Genomic DNA, 23,073 nt, shown 5'->3' with positions numbered 1-23,073 from the left:
GGTGGCGCTGTACCACGTGCAGACACAGTGCCCTTTTGTTCTTCATTAGTGATGTTGATTTTGCTCACCTGGGAAATTTTTTTTATTCTCTTTTATCATGAATAAGCAGCCTTTGGGGAGATAATTTATGAAACAGCCTGTTCCACATCAGAATTTTTCCCTAGATTTAGCATTCATTGATGATTTTTGCCTGATCTAATCTGTGTCATTATGGATGCAAGGTGGTGTTTCCAGCTCAGGCAGCCCTTCCACATTTAGCCCTCAGGATTCTAATCTAAGCAAGAGCCCTCCTCCTCCCCTAATTTATGTATTTGTTTGTTACCTATTTATTATTGGTATGATAAATAATTGGTGATATATCTGTTATTATTGGTATAAATTTCCTTTTTTTCCAATGGTTTATAGTTTATCACTAAATTATTTTGGTGCTTAAATTGTCACAGATTTGGCCAGCCGAGTGTCCCCTACGTCTGGCTCTTATGTGGGACAAGGTTTTTAACATAATTTCTAACTCTGGTTTCTGTTCATTTAGAAGTAGTATTTGTATAGTTTCTTATACATAATTTGATGAATGAAAAGGGCAAAGCATTAAAATAATCCTGGTAGATCAGTGAACTTTGTTTCAATAATTAATAGCACAAAGCAATCAAAGCATGTAGATAGATACAGGCTCTCTCAAAAGTAGTCCATTTTTAGGTCCATAGGATGAGGTCATTCTTTTTATGTTCTTTGTGTCTCCCAGCTTTAGTGCTCCATTCTTTCTTAAAGGGCCAATTGATGTGTGAGATCATTCCTTCGAAATGGGCTGGGAATAGAGAAACAAAGTAATATTCTATTTCTTCCCCTGGGAAGACTAAGTGTGCCTGTGTGGTGTGCAGACGTCATGAGGACTCTAGTGGCCACGTGGAGATCTATCTGTAGGGTTAGAGGAATAACTATAATCATCTTCATGAATTTTTTATAAGAATAATCTCAATAGAACTTGTCTTCATTAAGTTAGAAAAGGCAATAAGTAGTCTAAAAAGTCAGAATCACTTATTTCCTTTATAATTGAGAGATTATATTTTGTTCTATTTATACAACTCTTATTTTTCTGAGTCTCCCTTAAAGCGTATTCCCTGTGTTCTTTTTTTCCGTATTCTAATTGTCCTCTGTTTTCCTCAAAGAGGTAATTGATATTTTACCTAAATAAGATCTTGGTTTCTTGAAATAATTCTGTATTTCTTTCCTAGCGCTATCTTGATGAAGCAGACAGAGATAAGGAGCGTTACATGAAGGAACTGGAGCAGTATCAGAAAACTGAGGCCTATAAGGTCTTCAGTAGGAAAACCCAGGACCGCCAGAAAGGCAAATCTCATAGGCAAGGTATCAGAATCAGAACCAAATGTATTTGTATTAAAGTTGGTCGTGCATGATGGAATGTCCTAAAGCCAACTGTTAGAGTGATAACTATAAAAGATGTGTTTCTGTCATCTCTCTTCTACCCAATATTCACTTGCAAGCATCATGTTGAAATTTTATTAAAATAACATCCTTTAGAAATTTCAGTTGGGTTTCCATATTCATTATCAACAATTTGGCTTGTGCTCCAAGGCCCCTATTATTTAGTTGCCTCCCCTTCTTTTCCTAATTCCCAGTTTAGGTATTTCTCTGCCTATAAGAATATCTGTCCACTAAACTACATAACTGACTTGCCTTTAACACTTCGAAGCCTTTCCCTACTATTTCTTCAGCCCCCAGTGATCCTTCTTTTCATTCATTCATTCACATATGCATGCATTCAAAATATATTTATTGAGCAACTTATATTAGATACCAGCCTCTCTTCTAGGCATCAAGAATGCAACAGTGAACAAGATAAGTAGTATCTCTTGTCTTTATGATCTTTTGTTTTCTGTTAAAATTGTTCATTACATTATCAAAAGTATTGCTTCAAGCTCCCCTTCAGGAAACACTGCCAAAGAAGCACCACCCACGACTCATCTTTGTTCCTTAGCTATTGCTTCTTCTCCACATTTGGGCATCTTGCCTGCTAAAACAATAATGTTGTGCAAATGGTCTTTGGTATATGTTTCCTGTCCACCCTCCCACCTCAATCTCCTCAAAGGTAAAAACTGTATGGCTGGGTGCAGTGGCTCACACCTGTAATCCTAGCACTTTGGGAGGCTGGAACAGGATGATCGCTTGTGTCCAGGAGTTCAAGGCCAGCCTAGGCAACATAGTAAGACCCTGTCTCTGTAAAAAATTTTTAAAAATGAGGCTGGGCGTGGTGGCTCACACCTGTAATCCTAGCACTCTGGGAAGCCAAGGTGGGAAGATTGCTTGAGGTTAGGAGTTCAAGACCAGCCTGAGCAAGAGCGAGACCCCATCTCCAGCAAAAAATAGAAAAAATTAGCTGGGCGTGGTGGTGCATGCCTGTAGTCCCAGCTACTCAGGAGGCTGAGGCAGGAGGATTGCTTGAGCCCAGGAGTTTGAGGTTGCAGTGAGCTATGATGACGCCACTCCATTCTAGCCAGGGTGGCAGAATGAAACCCTGTCTATCACGCAAATAAAAATTTCAAGAAATAAAAAAAGATAAGAACTGTGTCTGCTTTTTCTCTTGTGCCTAATTATATACTCTGTAGGTATGGGGTTCCCTTTAACTTTTGTTGACTGACTGATTAATAAAGGCTTAAGGAAAAATGTCATATGTTGTGAGAGTCTACATATACCAGCAGGTTTTATAGTTTGGCATGGTCACATACTTGGGTTTTGTTGTTGTTTTGTTTTTCACTTTAATGTTCTCTTATTCTTTCATATTTTTAGATGCAGCCCGACAGGCCACTCACGATCACGAGGTAATTACCCATCTGTCTACATTTCATGTATATATATATATATATATATATATATATATATACACACATACACATATATATATATAAAATATACATATTTATAATAATGCTGCTTGAAGGGCTATTAGATTTTTTTTTTATGAATGGCAGAATATTTCCTACCCCGTAATTCAGATTGAGTGAATTACTTTAGATCAGGGCTTCTTAGCATATGGCAAACACTTACATTGTGTGTCTGTCCTTGAACTGCAGCCCCTAACCCCAATCCTTTCCTGTGGTCTAAGAATTTAATTGGCTTTAAATGCCAAAGATGGCTGGAATTCCGAATGAAGTATAGAAATGAGGGCCAGCTGAAAGCTGTAACTTGACCATAGTTTATCATCACCACATACCTTAGTCTGACTATTAAAAAGTTGTTATTTAAAGAATCCAGCATTTGGTTAAAATCAACTGTTCAATAGCTCAGTGTCAATCGAGCACAAGTGACAGTGTCTCAGTTCCTGGACCTCCTCTCCTGTTCCCTCATGGCACTGACACATGCTTGTGTGCTGGCCTCTTTCCTCCCATTTGGTTTTGTGTCTCTGTATGTATATAGGATTTAGGCCTGTGTGTGCCGGCTGTGTTGCATAGACAGCCTTAAATATATGTAGCCTGTGGTTAAATATATGGATGTAAAGAAATAAAACCTGTGGTAATTTCATGCTTTAAAACACTCAGTGACTCCTCATTCCTTACCACATCATATTCAGACTCAGCAGTCAGGTTCTTCTATAATGAAATCCCAACTTCTCTTTCCAAATACCTTAACTCCCATTTCCCCCCATATATCTTATATGCTTAAAACCTTTACTGCTCGCTGTCTTCCAGGCGCCCCCTTCTCTGCTTCGTGCCTGTGCTCATATTATTCCTTTTATAAGAATACTTTTTCTCCTCATACTTTTTTTTTCACTTTCCCCATCCTCCTATTTCTGCCTCTCAAAATTCTGGTTATCAAATGACTCTTTCAAGTTCTGTTTCCTCCTTTAAACTTTTCTTGGTTCCTCCAACTTCCTTTAACCCTCATGGCCCTCTATACTTGTCTTAGGCACTTAGCCGAGCTGGGCTGAAGTCGAGGTCACTCAAGTACTTCTGTTATTCACCCTCTTTGGCTGTCATCTCTTTGAAGGCATGCACAATCTAGTTTCTGTGTTTGTATCCAACCCCATACCACCCAGCATGGTATAATTATTTTATACAAGAATCCATTCAAAGTTGACTTGAAATAACAGTGGGAATTTGAACAAAAAGAATTTTCTGAGTTACTCTTTTACATGTATTTGGGGGTTTTATTGCTTTTGTTTTTGAGACAGAGTCTTACTCTGTCGCCCCAGGTAGGGTGCAGTGGTGTCATGTATTTGGTTTTTTACTAAATCAAGGAAATCATTTCTTCAAAATAATTAACTTATTTATCTTGAGGTCATAGTTATACCTAATTTGATATTGGTGACTTTCGAAACGTAGAGAAAAGATTCAAATTCACAGGTTAAATAGGTGTATTGCCATCTATGAATTGTGAAGTGAGAGGCATAGAAAATATTAGCATTTTATTCATTAGATTAATCCTATATAAATGTAGTTATATATGACATCTCTGTGTTCTAATTAGGATGAAATGTTATAAATACTTTTTGCTTGAGAAACTTAATATATATACTTTGTATTTTAAATCATAACTGAATAATGTTGCAAGCTTTCCATATTACCAGATACTTACGTAATTACTTATTTCTCTCTTCCTTTATCTGTGTGCCCACCCACCAATATCATGAAATTTCTGTACTTCTTTTCTTCCCTACTTTATAGCTTCTCTATCCTGAATGGTTACTAAAGAGAATTTGGACAGTAATTGGAAACATTAGATCTCACATTTTGTAAAGTTAGTCACTGACTCATTTCATCACTGTGGATTTTGCTGGCCAAACTATATGTGGTATTTTTGTCTTCAGTTAAGTTGATAGTTGCAGTCAGAAAAGATGTAGTAGATATAGTCATAGAAGTTACTGCTGCTTTAAGAAATGAAACTTTTTATTAAAATACATTGGTGTGATAGGAATTTCTGTAACTTCTATGATTTATGAAAAGGAATGAGTCTCTGTGTGATTTTCCTGTTTCAAGATTTAGACACATGGCCAGGTGTGGCGGCTCATGCCTATAATCCTAGCACTTTGGGAGGCTGAGAAGGGAGGATTTCTTGAGGCCGGGAGTTTGAGACCAGCCTGAGCAAGATAGAGACCCCGTCTCTACAAAAAATAGAAAAATTAGCCAGGCGTGTTGGTGCATGTCTGTAGTCCCAGCTACTAGGGAGGCTGAGGCAGGAGGATCACTTGAGCCCGGGAGTTTGAGGTTGCAGTGAGCTGACATGATGCCACTGCACTCTAGCCTGAGTGAGAAAATAAGACTCTTGTCTCAAAAAAAAAAAAAAAAAAAGATTTAGACCCATTAAACCAAACAAGTGGATAGGTGGAAAGCCAGCAGTTAGTTTCTCAAACATGTAAGTTTTGTAAATCTATCTGTCATTACGCACACATCAGGATAAAGCTCTCATAAGGGACCCAATGTCCTTTACTTTAACAGTGTTTATTTTTCATTGAATAATATATTTCCTAAACTAGATAATTTCAGAACAATTGCAGTATAAAAGAACTGGTTTGAAGTTTTAGAACTGTTTTTAAACTGTTACTCATTATAGTAAGAGTTCAGAAAAATGGAAAGCACTAAGGTGAAAAGCAGTACGGAAGGAGCCCATGGAAAGGAGGAACAGAATCAGGCCTCAAAGATGAGCCAGGTTTTGGAGGGACACCTCGGGGTAGGTAAAATGGCTTGAGCAGAGGTATGAGTGAGTTAATGAAAGAGCAAGTATCTTGCAAAGTGTTTAAACATCATGGATCCTAAATACATAATTATTTCCCTTTACTTATCCTATGAGGGGTGAAATGAGAAATTGATAGAATAGTCTTCGAGCTCATTTTAGAATACTAAAACCTCAGAGATCCTCTCAACTGACTACCTCAGTTGGCCAGTAAAGAAAGTGACTTGCCTAAGACATGAAAGAACTTACCGCAAATCACTTACTAAATTAAGTTAGAGGCAAAAGTGTGATTAGAACCCAGTCCTTCTGTACCATAGTCTAGCATTCTTGGCAGCACAGTGCCATGCTATACAGAATAAACTAAACAGTGCTGAAAGTTAAAATGGGCCTGGTTGCCTGAGACGGCAGCAAAATTTGTTGCCAGTTAAGACAGAAATTATTTGGTTCGTGTATAGAAAAGAAACCTGTTATACTCCTAAATGGAATGTGGATCCCTAAGACATTGTTACCAGGGCAAGTACTAGAGAGTACATATCAGAGCTAAAGAAATGCTGACCTGAAAGCCATTCTGCATAGCAGTGGGGCACTTCAGCCTAGTACACAATATTAAGAGCATTCCCCAAAGAAAAGGGCTCTTAAGAGAAGCACATCCACTCTCTGAAATTCTGGCCCAGAGCCTAGATAACAGTAAAATAGGTTTAGTTCAAAAAGGCCTTTGGTCTCTTAACCTCCACTCAGTATATAGAAGGAAAACCCACTGAAGAGTATTCTTGCTCCACTCAAATCCTAAGGCAGCCCCCTAGACCCAGGAGTCGATAGTATCACTCTGAAGGAAGTATCTGCATCTCATGTGAGAACTAAGAGAAAAACAATAATTCTGTTTCTCCTTTAATTTATGAGAAATGACAAAATGACATTCAGCCTGAACAAATTAGACCCTTTCAATGAAGAGGTAATCAAATCCTTATGATTTTAATCCCTCGAGTGATGCCTGGAGCAGCTTAAGTACATCCGAGCCCCCAGGAGGACCGTCTCCATGCCGAGTAACATACTTAGTAATGGAAGAGTGCTGATGGTTTTTATTACCACTCTTCTGTTAAGTAGAATTTCTCGGCTGCCTTTCAGAGAACAGTTTCATTTAATTGCTCTAATGTTTCTTATTTTGTGCTCTAAGAATCTGTACCAAGGGGCAGTGTGTTAATACACCTACATGGTGCTATCCTCTGCCCTTACGTAATAGCTTGGTTTGGACTACTCTGGCAAAGAAGAGAACAGACTTACCAGTCTAAGGAGAGTCAAGACCTCGTGGAGCGTTCTTTGTACCATGGTAATGGGAGCCAGTCATCTCCACTTACCCACCTAACTGGCATTCCTGAGATGAATAGCTAGGTAACTGATCTCATGTAACTATGCAGTGAAGCAGGAGACTGAACAAGATAGGGTGATCAAGTCATAAGACTTTATCCTAAGTCATTTGTGGACTTATGCTTGAATCTGTTGTGCCTTGTATATATAGGGATTGTGTGTCCTAAGTTTTCTGTTTTCCTTCAGCAACCCAGTAACAGACTTAAAGCTATGTTAAGTCAGCAGATTTGAGAGAAAGCCACTGCAGAAACGTGTCTAAGATCTCTTATGGAAGCAGCCTTTCTTGCCCATATGTTAGTTCTCATTGAAATCCACAAGGAATTGGCTTGAGGTAGAGCTTTTGCTGTTGAAAGTTGGAATTTTCAATGATAATTTTGTTGTTTATTTTTAAATTGTTCTGAAGAAAAAGATAGGGTAAAAATTAAAAACTCTGAAATTTCCCTCAGATAAATACATAGTTTTCCAGACTTCCATTGTAAATGTCCTTCTTGATGAACTGCCATTGGCAGGCAGTTCCCACAGCCCAGGCCCCTTAGAGGCAGAAACCAGTGTGAAAACAGGAGCTTGGCTGTCAGAATTTCCTTATAGGCTATTAACTGCTTAGCTTTTCCACTGGGCACCAAATCATTTTTGTGTTCAAAGATAAAAAGCTAGCAGTGACAAAAGTAGGAAAAATACATTCCATCTCTAGCTTTAAAAATGTTTTCATGGGAATGATTTCTAGGTATTTTGTTTACTACTATTCATGTTATAAAGGTTTTGGAATCTTCAGATTTCACTAGCAATTTGTTTAGTTCTCACTTCCTGACATTCTCTTTACCATCTTATGTAATGTGAGATTTTCCACACTATGCCAAGACACTTGTAATTAATGTTCATAATGCTTTCAACTTGAAGTTCATTGTCAAAGCAACAGCATTTTGAATTATTGACTTTATACTTAAGGATCATTGTGGAATATATTTTGCAGTGGTTTTGTTAGACTTTAATATTTAATAGCTTATTTGATAAATTAATTTTAGGCTTTGTTATTTCTAGCTCACATAATCCTTAGCTTTCTCATTTTTAGAGCCTGGTTATTTCTAACTTCTTGGTTTTATATGTTTGTTTGTTTGTTTTTCCTGTGTGTGAAGAAAGTAAAAGATCCCAAAAGATAGTCTTCCTCTCATAAATAAAGTACCAATGGAATATTATAATTTTTGCTCATGGCTGGCAATCTCTGCTTAAAATTCTTATTGTCTATTCTGCAAATTTAGATTGCATAATCCTATCTCAGAGAGCATTTTACATGTGTAACCAACAGAAGTGACTGAAGAAACACTCTTTCTCAGTTCTCACCTCAATCACTTTTACAGCTGTATACTGGTGACTATTCAAAACACAAAGCTAAGAAATGGCTTCAGATTCTCCATTAGGTTTGTTTTAAGGTTTCTCATTGCACAGCAGTTGTACACTTGAGAGAACTGAATACTTAACCTGCTTAAGCTCTGTGAAAGTTTGATTCCAATGAAAAGGTGAATACATTTCCCTCAGACTCACCTGGACTGCTTCCTGCTCACCCTACTATTTCTTTAAGCAAGATATGATCATTGTGCCTTCAGGCACTGTTATTTAATTTAGCTTCTGTGTAAGAATTAACTCTTTTGTTACTCTTGATTCACAGAAAGAAACAGAGGTAAAGGAACGGTCTGTTTTTGACATTCCTATATTTACAGAGGAATTCCTGAACCACAGCAAAGGTGATTACTGAAGCTTCTTTTTGTGTTCCTCAGGTTTTTGCCAGGGGATTTAGTTCTCATGAGGAGTTCATTGCTCAAAAGCAAAGATATTGATATTCCTCCTTAGGACTGGTCCAGAAGAAGAATACCTGCTTCTGTTTCCCTCTGTGGTAAAGGTACCTACTTAGAGACCAGTGAAGTAGGCTCAGCCAGTGTTGTGAAAGCTGCTTTGATCTCTGAATCAAAGAACATAAATGTAAATCACTAATTCATTTGCTTTCATACTCGTAGCCTGGAACCTTTTGTACCAATAAAGCTTACATGGGGGTGCAAATAAAATAAATAAGAGCAAAGCCGATCCTACTGTAGTAAAGATGGGTACCCACAGTTGTGCTTGGCCAGTCTCCCAGGATCCCCCTATGAAGCCCCTCAGGCTTCTCATTGCACAATTTTAAAAAGCAAAAACTAACAATGGCAACAAAAATACTGGGAATTGCAACGGCTCATGGCAATCTTATGTATAGAATATGACTAGCTTTAAGAATTAAAACAGCTCTGGGGAGCCAGGCGTTTCATTGCTGAGATTGTTATGTGCAATGCCATAATGAGAATAGGGAGATGAGGTGGGGTAGCTAAATTACAGGCAGCTGAACAGAACTTCCCTAGGAGAGCCGTTGGGATTCCTCAGAGACTCCTGGTGCTGCATGTGTTCTGTGGGGTGTGTGTCCTCAGCTCGGGAGGCAGAGCTCCGCCAGCTTCGCAAATCCAACATGGAGTTTGAGGAGAGGAATGCAGCCCTGCAAAAGCATGTGGAGAGCATGCGCACAGCAGTGGAGAAGCTGGAGGTGGATGTGATCCAGGAACGGAGCCGCAACACGGTCTTACAGCAGCACCTGGAGACCCTACGGCAGGTGTTGACCAGCAGCTTTGCCAGCATGCCCTTGCCTGGTAATGTCATCCTGTCTGAATACTTTCCAGGGGGCGGGTCTTGGGGAAAGGGCTGTAATATTTATGTTGGTATTGGTGTGGGGAGGCGGTAATCTCCCCCAGAGGAAAATTAATAAAGTAAGTTTTTCCCCTCAGGGTTTTCTGTAGTCATATAATAGAATGTCGATATTGGCTAAAATCCTCCAAAATTTCAAGCTCTCTGGTCATTTAAATTTTTGTCTACTTATATTTTAATATAATCTATTTTCCTTTCTGTTAAGCTTAATTCGATTTTCAGAACAATGGAAAGTGAGTAATAAGTCCTTAGGAGAGCACTTTCTATTATGTATGTTTGCTTCCTTTGTTTTTGTTTTTGTTTTAATGGGAAGGAAGAGAAAACAAACACTAGTACTTCTTACACACACTGTCATTTTGAGGATAGTCACAGCAGAAAGCTGGGAGAATCTCTAACCCTCTGTTATATGCAGCTACTCATATATACTGTACTGCAGGTATTTAGCCCATCTGTTCATTTAGAGTATGTGTACTAATTTCATTTCTTTGAGGTCCAAAAGTGTCTCTATCTTATTTGTGGAGGAGACCACATTAGAGTCACAATTTCTTTTGCTGGGTATTCACTTAACTGTCTTATGGTTGAACTGAATGGGGAGGATTTTCTTAGTCTTTTTCTGATTATTTCCCTTCAGGAAGTGGAGAGACACCAACAGTGGACACCATTGACTCATATATGAACAGACTGCACAGTATTATTTTAGCTAATCCCCAAGACAATGAAAACTTCATAGCTACAGTTCGTGAAGTTGTGAACAGGCTTGATCGTTAGTGAATGGTGAGTGCTCACTGGTAAGATACTTACATGCCAGTACATCATTCAAAATAAGATGTCTTCAATCTGTAGCAATACTACTGAAGCCCTGGAATTACACTGAGTGAACGAACTAGGGACTTGATTAAGATTCCTGTTGCATGGCTGCTAAATGTAGTAAATAATGTTAGAAACCAGAACCGTTGTTCCCAGCTGCTCAGGAGACTAAAGCAGCAGGATTGCTCGAGCCCAGGCGTTCGGTCCAGCCTGGCAACGTAACGAGACCCTGTCTCTAAAAATAAAAGAAAGAAGGAAAAGAAAACACAATCAAGACAGTTTCTTCTCATTCATACGTGTTTCAGAATGGTTTAATGGAAAAAGTATGATTTCTGCAGTTAAACCTCAGTTCCAGCTTTGTCACTTATTTAAGACTGTATTCTTGGGCATTCGTTTCCCAAAGGGTTTTGAAGAGTGGGAAACTTAGAGAAAATCACCCCCCAAAACAGTACTCAGAACAAAATAAATATGACTTAATTGTTAATCTTTCTTTTCCCTGGAAAATACTAACGACAATTTAGAAGGAGTCAGTGAGGCATTGTGTATACATGAGCCTATGTAAGTAGGAAGCTTTTTCATTCACCACTTGTATATGAAATGTTGATGTGGACTGACCAAACAGTGAAACAGTTAATGCCCTGGTTTTAACAGATTAAAAACAAACTCTCAATAAGCAAAAGAGAAAGAAGAGAGAAAATAAGCTTTCTAAAAATATATTTAACAAATGAGTAGTAGTGTGTGTTATATCCTTTTAGCTGGGAAAAAGTACATTTCCAGAAAGGATCTACCCATGCAAACTTTTTGGTACAAATGGTCAACTATCAGATATCATTTCTTAAATGGAATTGGTATGTGTTCACTCAAATTCCTAGACACAGGGCACCCTTTTAGTATGCTGTCCACAAAATTGGCAGTTCTTCGTCGATTACATTATTTCATAACTGTACACATACAAACTGTGTGGAAATTTCAGGGTTGGACCGTACGATGAGGTGGCCATGTAAGCATACTGAAACAAGAGTCAACTGCAGGATATGTTCCTTCAAATGGCTGGTCATGGGTTTGAACCTTCATGTGTCCTACAGGTACATGAACACACTCACATACATAATTCACATTCTAGCTTGGTTTGGATTTTGAGCAACATGTATAAGGATAAATAAAACCCAGGATTCTTTAATGAGGCAACATCTGCTGGCAGAGACAACTGCAGAAGTCTTCATCCTTCTTGGTCATGCCCTTGGATGGTAACTGTACAAGGCAATTCATTATATTTTAGCCTCAGCCGTGCTCCATTGGGGAGAGGACCACTGCCCTTCTAGCGAGTAGCCGGATGGAACGGACTACGCTGCTAAGAGACGGCTGGGCCCCCGCAGAGTAAGGAAGTGGCATCACTTCGCCAAGGGAACAGCTTGTGAATCTGGGCCTGGGATTTCCAGGAGCTCATCACCCTTCTCATTTCCACATTCTGTTTTCAGTTAGCATTCTTGTAGGCTTAAAGAGAGGGAGCTGGCAAAAACAGTGTGGATGATTGTGAAAGAAAACAGTAATTGGTAACACGGTGTCTCCTATAGGGCCCTTAATTCAAGTACTGAACCAAGAGTAGTTTTCCATTTCGAGCATTTTACCAGTAAGACTCTCTTAAAGCTTTATCCATCTCAAGGATATAAACTGTAGTATCTGCTTTCTGAAGTGTCTTTGAAAACCTAGAATATTACCATTATTCTCGATTTTAACCTACAAATATTTTGCCTGTGAAAATGTGAACTGCTATATTACTACAGATTCTTACAATCTACCATGCAAACATAACTAAGAATAGATAGTTAGTTCCCTATACCCCCCAAAACTGTCAAATGAAACAATTACAAAGGCTATGATTAATACTAGCTTGGCCTCATTATGCAGATATGTACAGACAGCTAGGCCTGAAGTCCCAGCACTCGTGGTGCAATTGATTACTCTGACATGAGTTTGGCAAAGGTTTCGTCCATTGTCAGGAGCCAATGAGTGAAGGGAAACTAATGGTTCACAAGTTCTAAAGGAATATATTAGAGCTGGCAGGGAACTTTAGAAATCCAAAATTTTATATATGAAGAAGCTGAATCCAAGGAGGTGAACCATCTTGCCTAAAAATACCTGAGTAGCTGAGCACAGAATACAGGATTAGAATGCAGATATCTAAACTCTCATTCAGTGGAATTTCTAAAATACTGCTGTGAGGCAGGGTGGGGGAGGGATTGGAGGAGGGAGAAGGCACTAAAAAATCTTGGAATAGAGCATTAAGATGAATAGGAAGTAAATAGAAAAAGATTACAATCTAGTAATTATAAAGTTACAAAATTTAAAAATTATTTGTACCCATGCATGGTGGTACGTGCTTATGGTCCCAGATACTCAGGAGGCTGAGGCAGAAGGATCATTTGAGCCCAGGAGTTTAAGACCAACCTGGGAAATATAGCGAGACCCTGTCTCAAAGAAAAAAAAACTAATAAAAATTATTTTTATAGATATACAATGAAAGAGTTACTCCAGCTGTCACCTTTCTTGTGGCTAAGTAGTACCTAGAGACAAGTGGAGCTAGGAGGAAGCCGTGACTTTGAGAGGGGACCACTTTATATGCGCTATTAAAATCTATATGTTGCCTGATTTCAGTTGAACCAATAATAAATATTTGACTATTTGAGGACTGAAAAAAATCTTTCTTATATGATTGCATTTTTATCAATATGAGAAAATTTCTTGATCATATGCACATAATATATTCCTATACATGCACATATCCTTAGATTAATACTTGAAGAAAATTGGTTTTGACTAACCTACAGTCTTTGGACTAAAATAGGGTACTAATTTTCCCTCATCAGATTTGTCCCTGGTCCGTTGCTTTTCTGTGTTTAGCTGATGATTTTCCTGCCTCCCATTGTTGCTGAACTGGAGCAGGGCCATGTTCTCACTGAAATGTTATCTGAAACATCTCAATGAGGTTGCCGGTCTGCAGCTTATGAGCTCTTTAGTTTACATACACCCTGCTCCTCACCTTAACCCTTAGGAAAATGAAGCATTTCACGAATCCATAGCCCTAACCCCTTCTGATCACTACTTACATTTTTGGTGTCATCTTTTTTTTTTTCCTCCCTAATTCTACAGGTCTTAGAGTTCCAAGATGTTCTGTAAGTGTTTTTATTTGTGAGGAATGAGAAGCCATCCATGGAAATTCGAACTGAGTTGGGGCAGAGACAGTACAGATCCCTTTGCCTGTGAGAGAATTATCAGTGAGTGACATGCCTGCACCCAGGAAGCCATATGAGGGAGCAGCAGAAGTAACACGTATATGGCATATGAACTTCCTATGGATGTCCGTGTGTGAAGCTTTGAAAGTGTACCGCCACTCTCCTGGGGTCTTCGGTTTCCTGTCATTTCCACGGCTCTTAAAGTGGATCTGCATACAACAGCCGACTAGGTGACCCTGAGGCTGACATCCACTGCAAAAAGGAAGACTTCTCATGGCTGCAGTTTCGATCGGACCCTTTTATCAGTGGAGCTCCAGTTTTCTTACCTAGCTGTCATTTTTTTTTAAATGCCTTTGGGGGTTATTTCTCACTAGCCCCCACCAAGTTATACATCTCCATTTTCTGACCTCTGGGCTTTGTTGCTCAGCAGGGTTCTGAAGGAGAGTTTCTCTCATTGGACAGGCCCAGTCTTCTCCCATCGTTGCCCTGCTGTGACTCCAAAGAAAGGAGCTTCTTGTTGACAGTGCCCTGTGGAGGAAGGCTGTGTTTCCTACCCACATGGTGCTCAGTGGGTGCCAGCCCTCTGAGCGGCTTTGTGATTGCTGCCCTGAAGGAGAATGCTCTTTCCTTCCTCCCTGGTACTGCCCGCTGTTTCCTAAGCAGGGCTCCTGCACAGACACCGAGTCCCAGCCCCAGCAAGGCTCTTCTGTTCCCGTCTGTTGGCACTGTCTTGCAGAGCATTTTTGCTGAGGAAAAGGTCACTAGTAAACAGAGGAGAAAAGTAGTTTCTCATTTGGTATTTTTAAAAAGCCCGAAGTTTAGTGTAGGTGAAAACTGAGGGACTCCTGTCTTCTTCAGGTGTAATGATTCATGGATAGGTAGAAACATCACCCAGAATAGTGTCTTGAGCTCACAGAAAGGGCACAGAAGAATTCTGGTATCTTTTTTCTTCCTTCTGTAGCCATTAACTCCTGAATCTATGTGAAGAAGATAGGTATCCCTTCCTTCTCTCTCCTTAGTAAGCGATTTTTTTAAACAGCAAAGCAAAGAGGGGTTTCTGGTTCTTTCTGTTTGTTTTGTTTTGAGATGGGATCTCTCTGTGTTGCGCAGGCTGGAGTGCAGTGGCTATTCACAGGCGCGGTGACAGCACACCACAGCCTTGAACTGGGCTCCAGGGATCCTCCTGCCTCAGCCTCTTGAGTATCTGGGACTACAGGTGCCACCACCACACCCAGCAGTTTCTGGTTCTTTTAACACCAAAAGGGAAGTGGGTTGTGATTCTCACCTCAGGGTTGTTGTGGGGTTATTTTTGTTCTGGGGTTTTTTTTTGGTTTTGGGGTTTTTTTTGGTTTTGGTTTTTTGGGGGTTTTTTGATACCCTAGAGCACAAGGCCGAAGGTTGCCCCTGAGATCTTTGGAACCAAAGCAGAGGATGCTGAGCCCATTGTCTAGGCACCATGCCACTGCAGGCAGGTAGATAGAGGTGTGGCCCTTCTCACAATATGCCCAAAAGTCGGCGTGAGGCAGAAACTCCCTGTCATGTTGCTGCACCATCCTGTCTTCTCAGTATCTCCTTACCTGTTCTTTATTAGTCCAAAAAGAGGAAAAAATCTTTTTTTAAATGTCTTATGTGAGCACACATCAAATTTCCATGCACCGAAGCCCATATACAACCATTTGGCAATTTTTTAGAATAAGGCCCCATCATTACCTACCCAACTCTCCTCCTTTTCTGTATTTCCCATTTTCCTGCTTTCATCTACTGTTTCTGCCATTTCTTTTAGACCCCTTGCCTGCTAAGGCCTAGCTAGAACTCACTGTCTATGGTAGAGGGACATCCAAAGCCAGCTCTGGAGGTTCGTGTCTGCCTTCTGCCAGTTGCTTCCTGTCCTTTCGTCCTTCCTCTTAGTATTTCTCTCTGTTTCTTCTTTGTGTTCAATTTTGTGCAGCTTCGTTAGCACTGCTTTTGTGACTGGGAAAGGCTGTAACTTGGTTCAAGGTAATCATCCTCCTGTCTCTAGGTAGGACACCTGACACTGACTTGAAACATTTGCGTATTCAGGAATGCACAAGATCTCAAGAGAGCCTACGATACGAAATCATTTTCACAGACTAGCAGCTAGCTTTTGAAATGCTGGCTCTGCCAGCAGCTACACCCGACTCTGGTGGCTGGGATTCAGCTGCCACAGGGCCGTCAGGGTCTGTAGAGCAGGTCTGTGCCACCTCCTCTCTCCTCTGTGCTCGACAAGGAGGTGGTAAATGAGGTACAGGCTAGCGCAGTACCTAGTTCATATTTCCCAGTACATTTGTAGAAGTTGCTGCACTTATGTTTCTCTCAATAAATAAGCTGTTGCCTATTCAGTGTTACAGATTTCTTTCTTTTTTATTAAAACAAGGGGCAGCTGAGGAAAGGGAGACAAGGTGTTTTCTTTCTGACAAATTTTAGAAAAAACTCGTGTACGTGTGTTTGGAACTGTTGAAATGCCAAGTTTTCTGTACAAGTGTTTCTGTAATTAAACTTTCAGATTTTCTTTGTTTTTCAAGAAATTGATACACTTGCTTGACATTTGTCCCATTAAAACTTTTCTGTTGAATTCATCTGATTCAATTTTATGTGCATTGTAATGAAAAAAAAAGTCCTACCTCTTAAAGACTGTCAATTCTACATTAATCATCAAGTCTGTTATGCTCTTAAAACAGTAACACATCCATTTTACTAATTGCTTCTTCAAAATGTATCTTCACCTGTTCGAGAATTCAGCTCTTTTAATGTATGTTGTAACAATACAGTGAGTTCTAATTCATTTTAATGCAGCAGTCATACTGTGGCAGCAACTTGAAGGGTTTTTCAGAGTCAGTGACTCTGAAGTCCCCTTGATACGAAATCGTTTGACAGAAGGGATGAGTTGTACTTAAATTCTTGTTTTTTAAAAATAACCATTACTTAACCAATCAAAATCTTTTTAAGGAAATCTGTCACCTATTTTCACTATGCTTTTAAAATCTCAGGGGTAAGGTAATCTGGCTTCCAGATCCCACTGCTCTCCACGTAGCCAGTTGTGTGGCACTGGGCAAGTCTTGCTTTGTTTCACTTCCATTTTCCTCTTCTGACATAATACATGCCTCGGCTCTCCCGTGCTTTTGTTAGAAGGGTAGTATTAGGTAACAGTCCACTGCGCTCTGGAGGATAGGAGGATAGGAAGTGTCTGTCACATGCTTGCCAAAGTATCAGGGTATCTCAGTTGAGGTTGGATTTGACTACATATAACAAACCCAGAGCAGCAACAGCTGAAGTAAGAAGTGTGTCTCTCTCATAGAAAAGTAAAGGCCGTCCAAGACTGGTAGGGAGGCTCCTGTCTGTACCACGGCATTGTTCCCTTCTCAGGGTCACCTCATGGTCCAGAATAGCTGCTGGACCATCAGCCATCACCTTTAAATTCCTGGCAGCATGAAGAAAAGAGGGTAAGGGCAAAAGTGGGCAAAGCTAGCTGAGTCAGCACCCTGTAAAGAGTCTTCCTGGAAATCATACTCAACACTTCTCACTTGGTTTGGCCACAGCTCAGTCGTGCGACGATAGCCAACTATGAGGGAGGCTGAGAAACATCATCTTGTGTGGACATCATTGCCCCCAGTGACATACAGCTTTCAGTGAGGAAATGAATGTAGGGAGGCCCCTTGCGTTGGTGTCATAACTCACATGTTTGACCCCGCGGATGCATCAAGCCCGGCCCTGCTCCATTAGTGAATGGGGTGCGTTATCTTGCCTTTGCCTCTCGGCCATTTGAGAATGACCATGTACTTCCTTGGCGCTTTTTTTCCAAAGAGCCAGAAAGCTAAAAACTAGCTTCAGTCTGAGTTGGCATTTCCTGTTCCCATCTTAGCTCCTCTTGTACCCTTCAACAGCTGGTGGCCAGTCTTGTTTGGTAAAAGTCAACATAAACAGGTGGTAATACTTCCTCCAGTTGTTTGTTCCCTTTCTCAAAGTGCTCAGCATCTGCTGGATTAAAACAACACCAGGATAATCTTCCCCTAGGGGTGGGGAGATTGCCTGGCAGACAAGCTCATAGCTACTTCCTGCCCTCTGAAGGAATTTCCTGCCTTGCAACTGAGAGTTCTAAGTCAGGGGCTTTTTCTTTGTTTTGTTTACCCTTGACACATAGGCTACATACAGATACATACCTTATAATATCTATAAACACTAGCTGGTATGCCAGCCCAGAGATCAGGACTGAAAGTCGTATCAGGTGAAAATGTTAATGTACTTCCACTCATCCAGAAATGATTTCAGTTTAGTTTTCAGGGGAATATGTGTCTACAGGGACAAACTTTTGCCAGAGGTAGAAATGTGCATTGTCTTAGCCTAGAGGAATGCAGAAAGGAGAAGGGGCCACAAGGGGATAGGAATGGCATTGGGAAATTAAGGGCAAGAGCAGTGCAGATTTTCCAGACAGAAGGGTTTTTATGAGCCACCTGCAACGCTGGATCAGTGGGAAGGTGCCTTGGATGTTCATGTGGGAATGCATAGGGCTGAGTGTGCGGCTTCTCTTGTCTGAGGCTCACACTCCCCGTCCAACACTTGAGAACTGGAGTTCTTTGTAACCAGCTCCTCTCCATTTCGCTTCAGTTCACCATTTGGGACTACAGAGGTGTTCATAAAACATGGTTTTTGCCCTCCATGGTGTCCGATAGTCTAGTGGGAAAGACAGACGTGTACATAAATAGTTCTAACATAGGGCAGCTTGTATCGAGTTTCAATAGTGATAAATAATTTTTGAAGAGTGAAAGAATTACTTGAATCTCACCTGACAAGAGGATGGTTTTTCCATAAGTGCAAGGGGAGTAGATCTGAGTCTTGGGGGATCAGTATCTTAACTAATTAGAACTTTATCTGGAATGTAAATTAAATATAAAAGTCTTAATTGATAGCCATCATAGTCTCTCTGGTAGAAATTAAAGTAACTGGAAGGTAAGAACAATTGGATTACTTGTAATTTAGACAAGAAGTTTTTCAAAGTGTGCTTTCGATTTGTTGATACAAAACCATTTTTAAAAATTAAAATGAAGAGAAGCTATCAGAATGCACTGCATGTAGTAGGGTATTTTGTGAACCTTTCATGTATACTTTAGTTACATTCCTATGTATACATACACATGTGCCGGGTTATAATGTGAAATGCGTTTCTTACCACGGAATCACAATAAAGGCAGCCAATAACTGTTTCACTACCTCTGAAATCAAATGGAACCACTGGGTTTAAGTCTGGGCTCTGCTGCTTCCCACTTGTGTGATCTTAGGCAAGTTATAGAACACTTATAGTAGTGCCTGTCACAGAGTAAAAGATACCTAAATATAAACTTAAAATTTATGGAGAAAAATTCTCAACGAAAAAGAGAAATAACAATTAGACACATACAATAGGCCAACCACTCTGTTCTTTTTATATAAATTATGTCATTTAATTCCTACCACAGCTTTACAGAGTAGGACTACTAAACCCATTTTACAGGTAAGTAAATTAAGACTCAGGGATGAGGAGTAACTTGCACAGTTATACAACTAGGAATGGTTTTGTACCCAGATAGTTCTGGCTCTACATTCTACTGTAGCCATTCTGTCTTAGAGATATCTAATGAGACTGACATGAGTTCAAAGCAGCAACATAGGCTGGTGGGTCTGAGAACTGGAGTTGAACCTATTCACTGAACAGTATTTGTTGAGTGTCTTTCCTGTGTCAGGAGCTATTCTGGGTCCCAGTCCCCATAGAGCTTACGTCCTGCTGGGGGAAAGAGACTATAAACAAGTAACCTAACAAACAGCTCAGCTAGTTGCCAAGACAAGAAGATAGGATAGAAGAAAGGCCTTTCTGAAAAAGTATCTTTTGAAGAAAGACCAGATTGAATTAAAGGAGCCAGCCCTGCGAAAGCCTGAGGGAACAGAAAGGCCAAAGTCCTGAGGGAGGAACAGCTCTGGAATTTCAAGGAGCAGGAGCAAGCGGGTGAGGCTGGGGCAGAGGAGCGAGAGGAGGGCGGCTCGCACGAGGGGAGGCAGGCGCAGCGAGCTCATGGGGCTCTTACTTGCAAGTTGTGGTGTGGAGTTTACACTTCCTGTAAGTGCAGCGTGAAGAGAGTTCTGCGTGAGTGCCAAGATCTGATTTATATTTTTAAAGGATCACTGGCTGCTGTGTAGAGAATTGTGGGGAGGCGAGAGTAGAAGCAGAGAGACTAGTTAGTCCAGGTGAGAAGTGACAGTGGCTTGGCCTAGAGTGGCCGTGGTCGGGCGGGAAAAGGCAAATGAATTAGGAAACAGTTTGGAAGTGCCGCGGGCAGAAATTGCTGAGGGACTGGGTGTGGACAGTGAGAGAAAAGGAAACAAGAATGACTGCTCGTTTTTTCGGTTCGAGCAATTGGGTGGTGGTAGACAGAGATGCCACTGCCTGAGATGACGTACACTTAAGGATGAAGCATCACAGAGGAAAAGTCAAAAAGTCTGCTTGAGACTGGCTAAATTTGAGATTCCACCAGCAGATTGGCCCCTGGGCAGACACTTACATCACTCTGCTATGGGTTAAAAAGTCCCTTTCAACTGTTAAGGTTGTGGCTCCGTGAGATTCTAACTCCGAGTCAGTGTTTGCAACATTCCTTCTGTCCTCAGGGTGCGCACTTTCATAGATACAGTTACTCTTGCTGTTCATCGAACTGGGAAATTAAGGAATGGTCTTTTTAATTCTTCAAGCTCCTTAGGAAAAGAATTTTTAAAACCTTGCATCTGCATTTAAGATTGGCATGAAACAGCTGAATGTTCTAGGATATAAAAATCATATCATAACCTGATGGTTAGAAAATCCCAGAGCAAGTAATAGAAAGCGTCTGCTTAAAGGAGACTGGCTGAAAATACATTTGGCATCAGTCGAAGAAGGGTGATGTGAGAAGACATCAGTGATACGGTCCAAGGTTCCTGTGAGGGCGCTTGTGCTCTCTTCAGGGGTAGAAATCAACTGAAGGCAGCTGGGTGCAGGCGGTGGAATGTGAGACCTTCTGTTTTTCTTGGGGCTGGTGGATTTTCGAAGTGGACTTATATTTATCAAAAGGGTTTTTTTTTAAAGGTCAAACTAATGTGGTCATTATGGATTTTACTCATCCCTGAAGAGAATGAATATTTTAGATATATTCATTTATTCAGACATTTCCAAGTACTTACTGTGTGTTTTGGGCATAAAGTTGAGGAAATTCCTCTCCTCAGGAAGCTCACAATATAACAAAAAATAGACATAAAAGCTTACTACAATAGGGTCTGATAAATGATCGAACAGCTGTGAGCAAAGTATTCTGGAAAATACAAAGGAAGAATTCAGTGTTTGTGCTTGGGGAAGGTCAAAAGAGGGCTTTACCAGGATAACATTTTGAGCTGGGCCTTAGAAAAAGAGTAGTTCTTTAGGAGAAGCTAGAAATGGACCTAAAGTTGTGAGTGCATTTTTGGTTTACTCAAGTAATTCAGTGTGATCGGAACACAGGTTATATGCAGGGTTTTGATTTAAAAGAAAATAAAGATAGTGAGGTGTTTTGAAAATGGATTATAAACGGGCCTTGAATGTCATGCCAAGGGATTTAGCTTTTATTTTTCAGGCAGAGAGAAGGCATCAAGGCTGTTTTCGAAAGGCAGTGACATGAGATGAAGAAAAACGACACTGGCGGTTCTTAACCTTTTTTCTGCCATGAACTCCTTTGGCAATCTGGTAAGGCCTATGGACCCTTCTAAGAATAATGTTTTTAGGTACATGAAATACAAATACAAATACCACAAGAGGGTATTGGCAGGGAGGAGGGAACTATTTTTTTTGGATGACGGTATCAGGGAGGGCCCCTTGGAGGAAGTGACACTTAAGATGAGACTTGAAAAACCAGTGGGACTTACATAAACAGGAAAAGAGCTGGAAGGCCAGCTTTTATTGGTGCTTTAGAGGGACTGAAAGAAAACCAAGGGAGTGAGCTGGACCACAGAAAAGTAGGGGCATTGGTAGCCATGCGAGGTCTTATGACCTATGTAGAGTAAGGATCTTGGATATTCTAAGTGCAGGGGGAAGTCACTGAAGGCTTCAGAGAGGGACGTGACATAATCCAATTTGTGGTTTTAAAAAAGCTCTTGGTTGTCTGAAGAGTGGGCCGTAGGGAGCAAGCATTATGCAGGGAGCTGAGCGTGGCTGTGTCTGCAGTCCCTCTGCAGTGGTGGCAGCTTGGACTAAGGCTGCAGCAGTGAAGAGTGGAGGGGGAAGAGGACGAACCAAAGCTGTTTTGGAGATAGAGTGAACAGGGTGAGGGACGGGCTAGAGGTGGGAGGGAGGAGAGAGCAGCTGCGGTGGATGTCAGGCGTCATGGGATGGTGAGGCACCATTTTCTGAGCTAGGACATCTAGAGGGGCAGACTGGGACAGGGGGCAAGGCCAGAGAGCCTGTGGGCATGTTCGTTTGAGATGCAAGTGTTAAGAAAGCAGATGTAGCATGTTAAGTGAGCATTTGTATCAAACAATTCTGGAGCTTAGAAGATGGGTGTGAACTTGGAGCGCCATTCACCAAACACTTCCAAGGAGGCTTTTTTGTTAGCCCTTTTTCCCCGGATCCTGGCACTGCTCTCCAGGCAAACAGTCAGACGCTGCCGATCTCTACCACCCCTGACTAAAGATTTCACTGTTTTAATCCTTTGCCCCAGTGCCAACTTTGCCTCGTCTTTCATCCTGCCCTCGACACCAGAACAGTATCTGGACCCTGGTGCGACTATTCTGCTGGCTTAAATCAGGCAATATTTCTAAACATAGAGCATTTAACTTAGATTTCCTGCATGAGATTTCTGCAGGGGGAGCTTTGCATCTGTAAAGAAGATGCTAAACATCCTAACAGCTTACAGTGAAATAGTATGTGTTTATCTTGGCTGATTTTATAGCAAATGTGATTGGGATGTTTACTGATTGTTTCTTAGAACCGGATGAAAATAACAGGACAGACCAAGTGAATTGCAGCAACTAAACATGCTAACAACATAGAAGAAAGAGATACAGGTTATAGAAAATGGAAATTGTGATCATGCAAAGAGGGGTTTCACTGTAGCCTGAAGACTTGACCTATAGCTAAGTGGGGCCAAGATTAATCATGTTTTGATCTTATGCATAAGCCAAAGGATCTTTTCTGAAGATCATGCCCATTAAAGCCGTAAAGACTTGGCTGCAGGCATTTAGTGGGAGACAAGTGCTGCTGTGGAAAGTGGGAGCCCTC

General features: G+C 40.7%; 1 protein-coding gene across 2 annotated transcripts in view; it reads left to right on the top strand.

Annotated features, from left to right (window-relative positions):
- HMG20A (high mobility group 20A) overlaps positions 1 to 14,851 on the top strand; it is a 65,304-nt gene extending 50,453 nt beyond the window's left edge. For both annotated transcript variants that reach the window (XM_012651890.1, XM_012651891.1), the window contains 6 exons: positions 1,233 to 1,365; positions 2,806 to 2,837; positions 8,714 to 8,789; positions 9,501 to 9,716; positions 10,403 to 10,545; positions 13,729 to 14,851. In XM_012651890.1, coding sequence (XP_012507344.1) covers positions 1,233 to 1,365; positions 2,806 to 2,837; positions 8,714 to 8,789; positions 9,501 to 9,716; positions 10,403 to 10,539 — 594 coding nt within the window. In that variant the 3' untranslated portion in view covers positions 10,540 to 10,545; positions 13,729 to 14,851. The remainder of the gene's footprint in view (positions 1 to 1,232; positions 1,366 to 2,805; positions 2,838 to 8,713; positions 8,790 to 9,500; positions 9,717 to 10,402; positions 10,546 to 13,728) is intronic.
- The last annotated feature ends 8,222 nt before the right edge of the window (positions 14,852 to 23,073 follow it).

This window comes from Propithecus coquereli, unplaced genomic scaffold, assembly GCF_000956105.1.
Source record: "Propithecus coquereli isolate 6110/MARCELLA unplaced genomic scaffold, Pcoq_1.0 Scaffold372, whole genome shotgun sequence".
In the NCBI taxonomy this organism is placed as follows: domain Eukaryota; kingdom Metazoa; phylum Chordata; class Mammalia; order Primates; family Indriidae; genus Propithecus; species Propithecus coquereli.
Note: the sequence above shows the minus strand (reverse complement) of the source record. Positions and strands in the feature narration are given on the sequence as shown.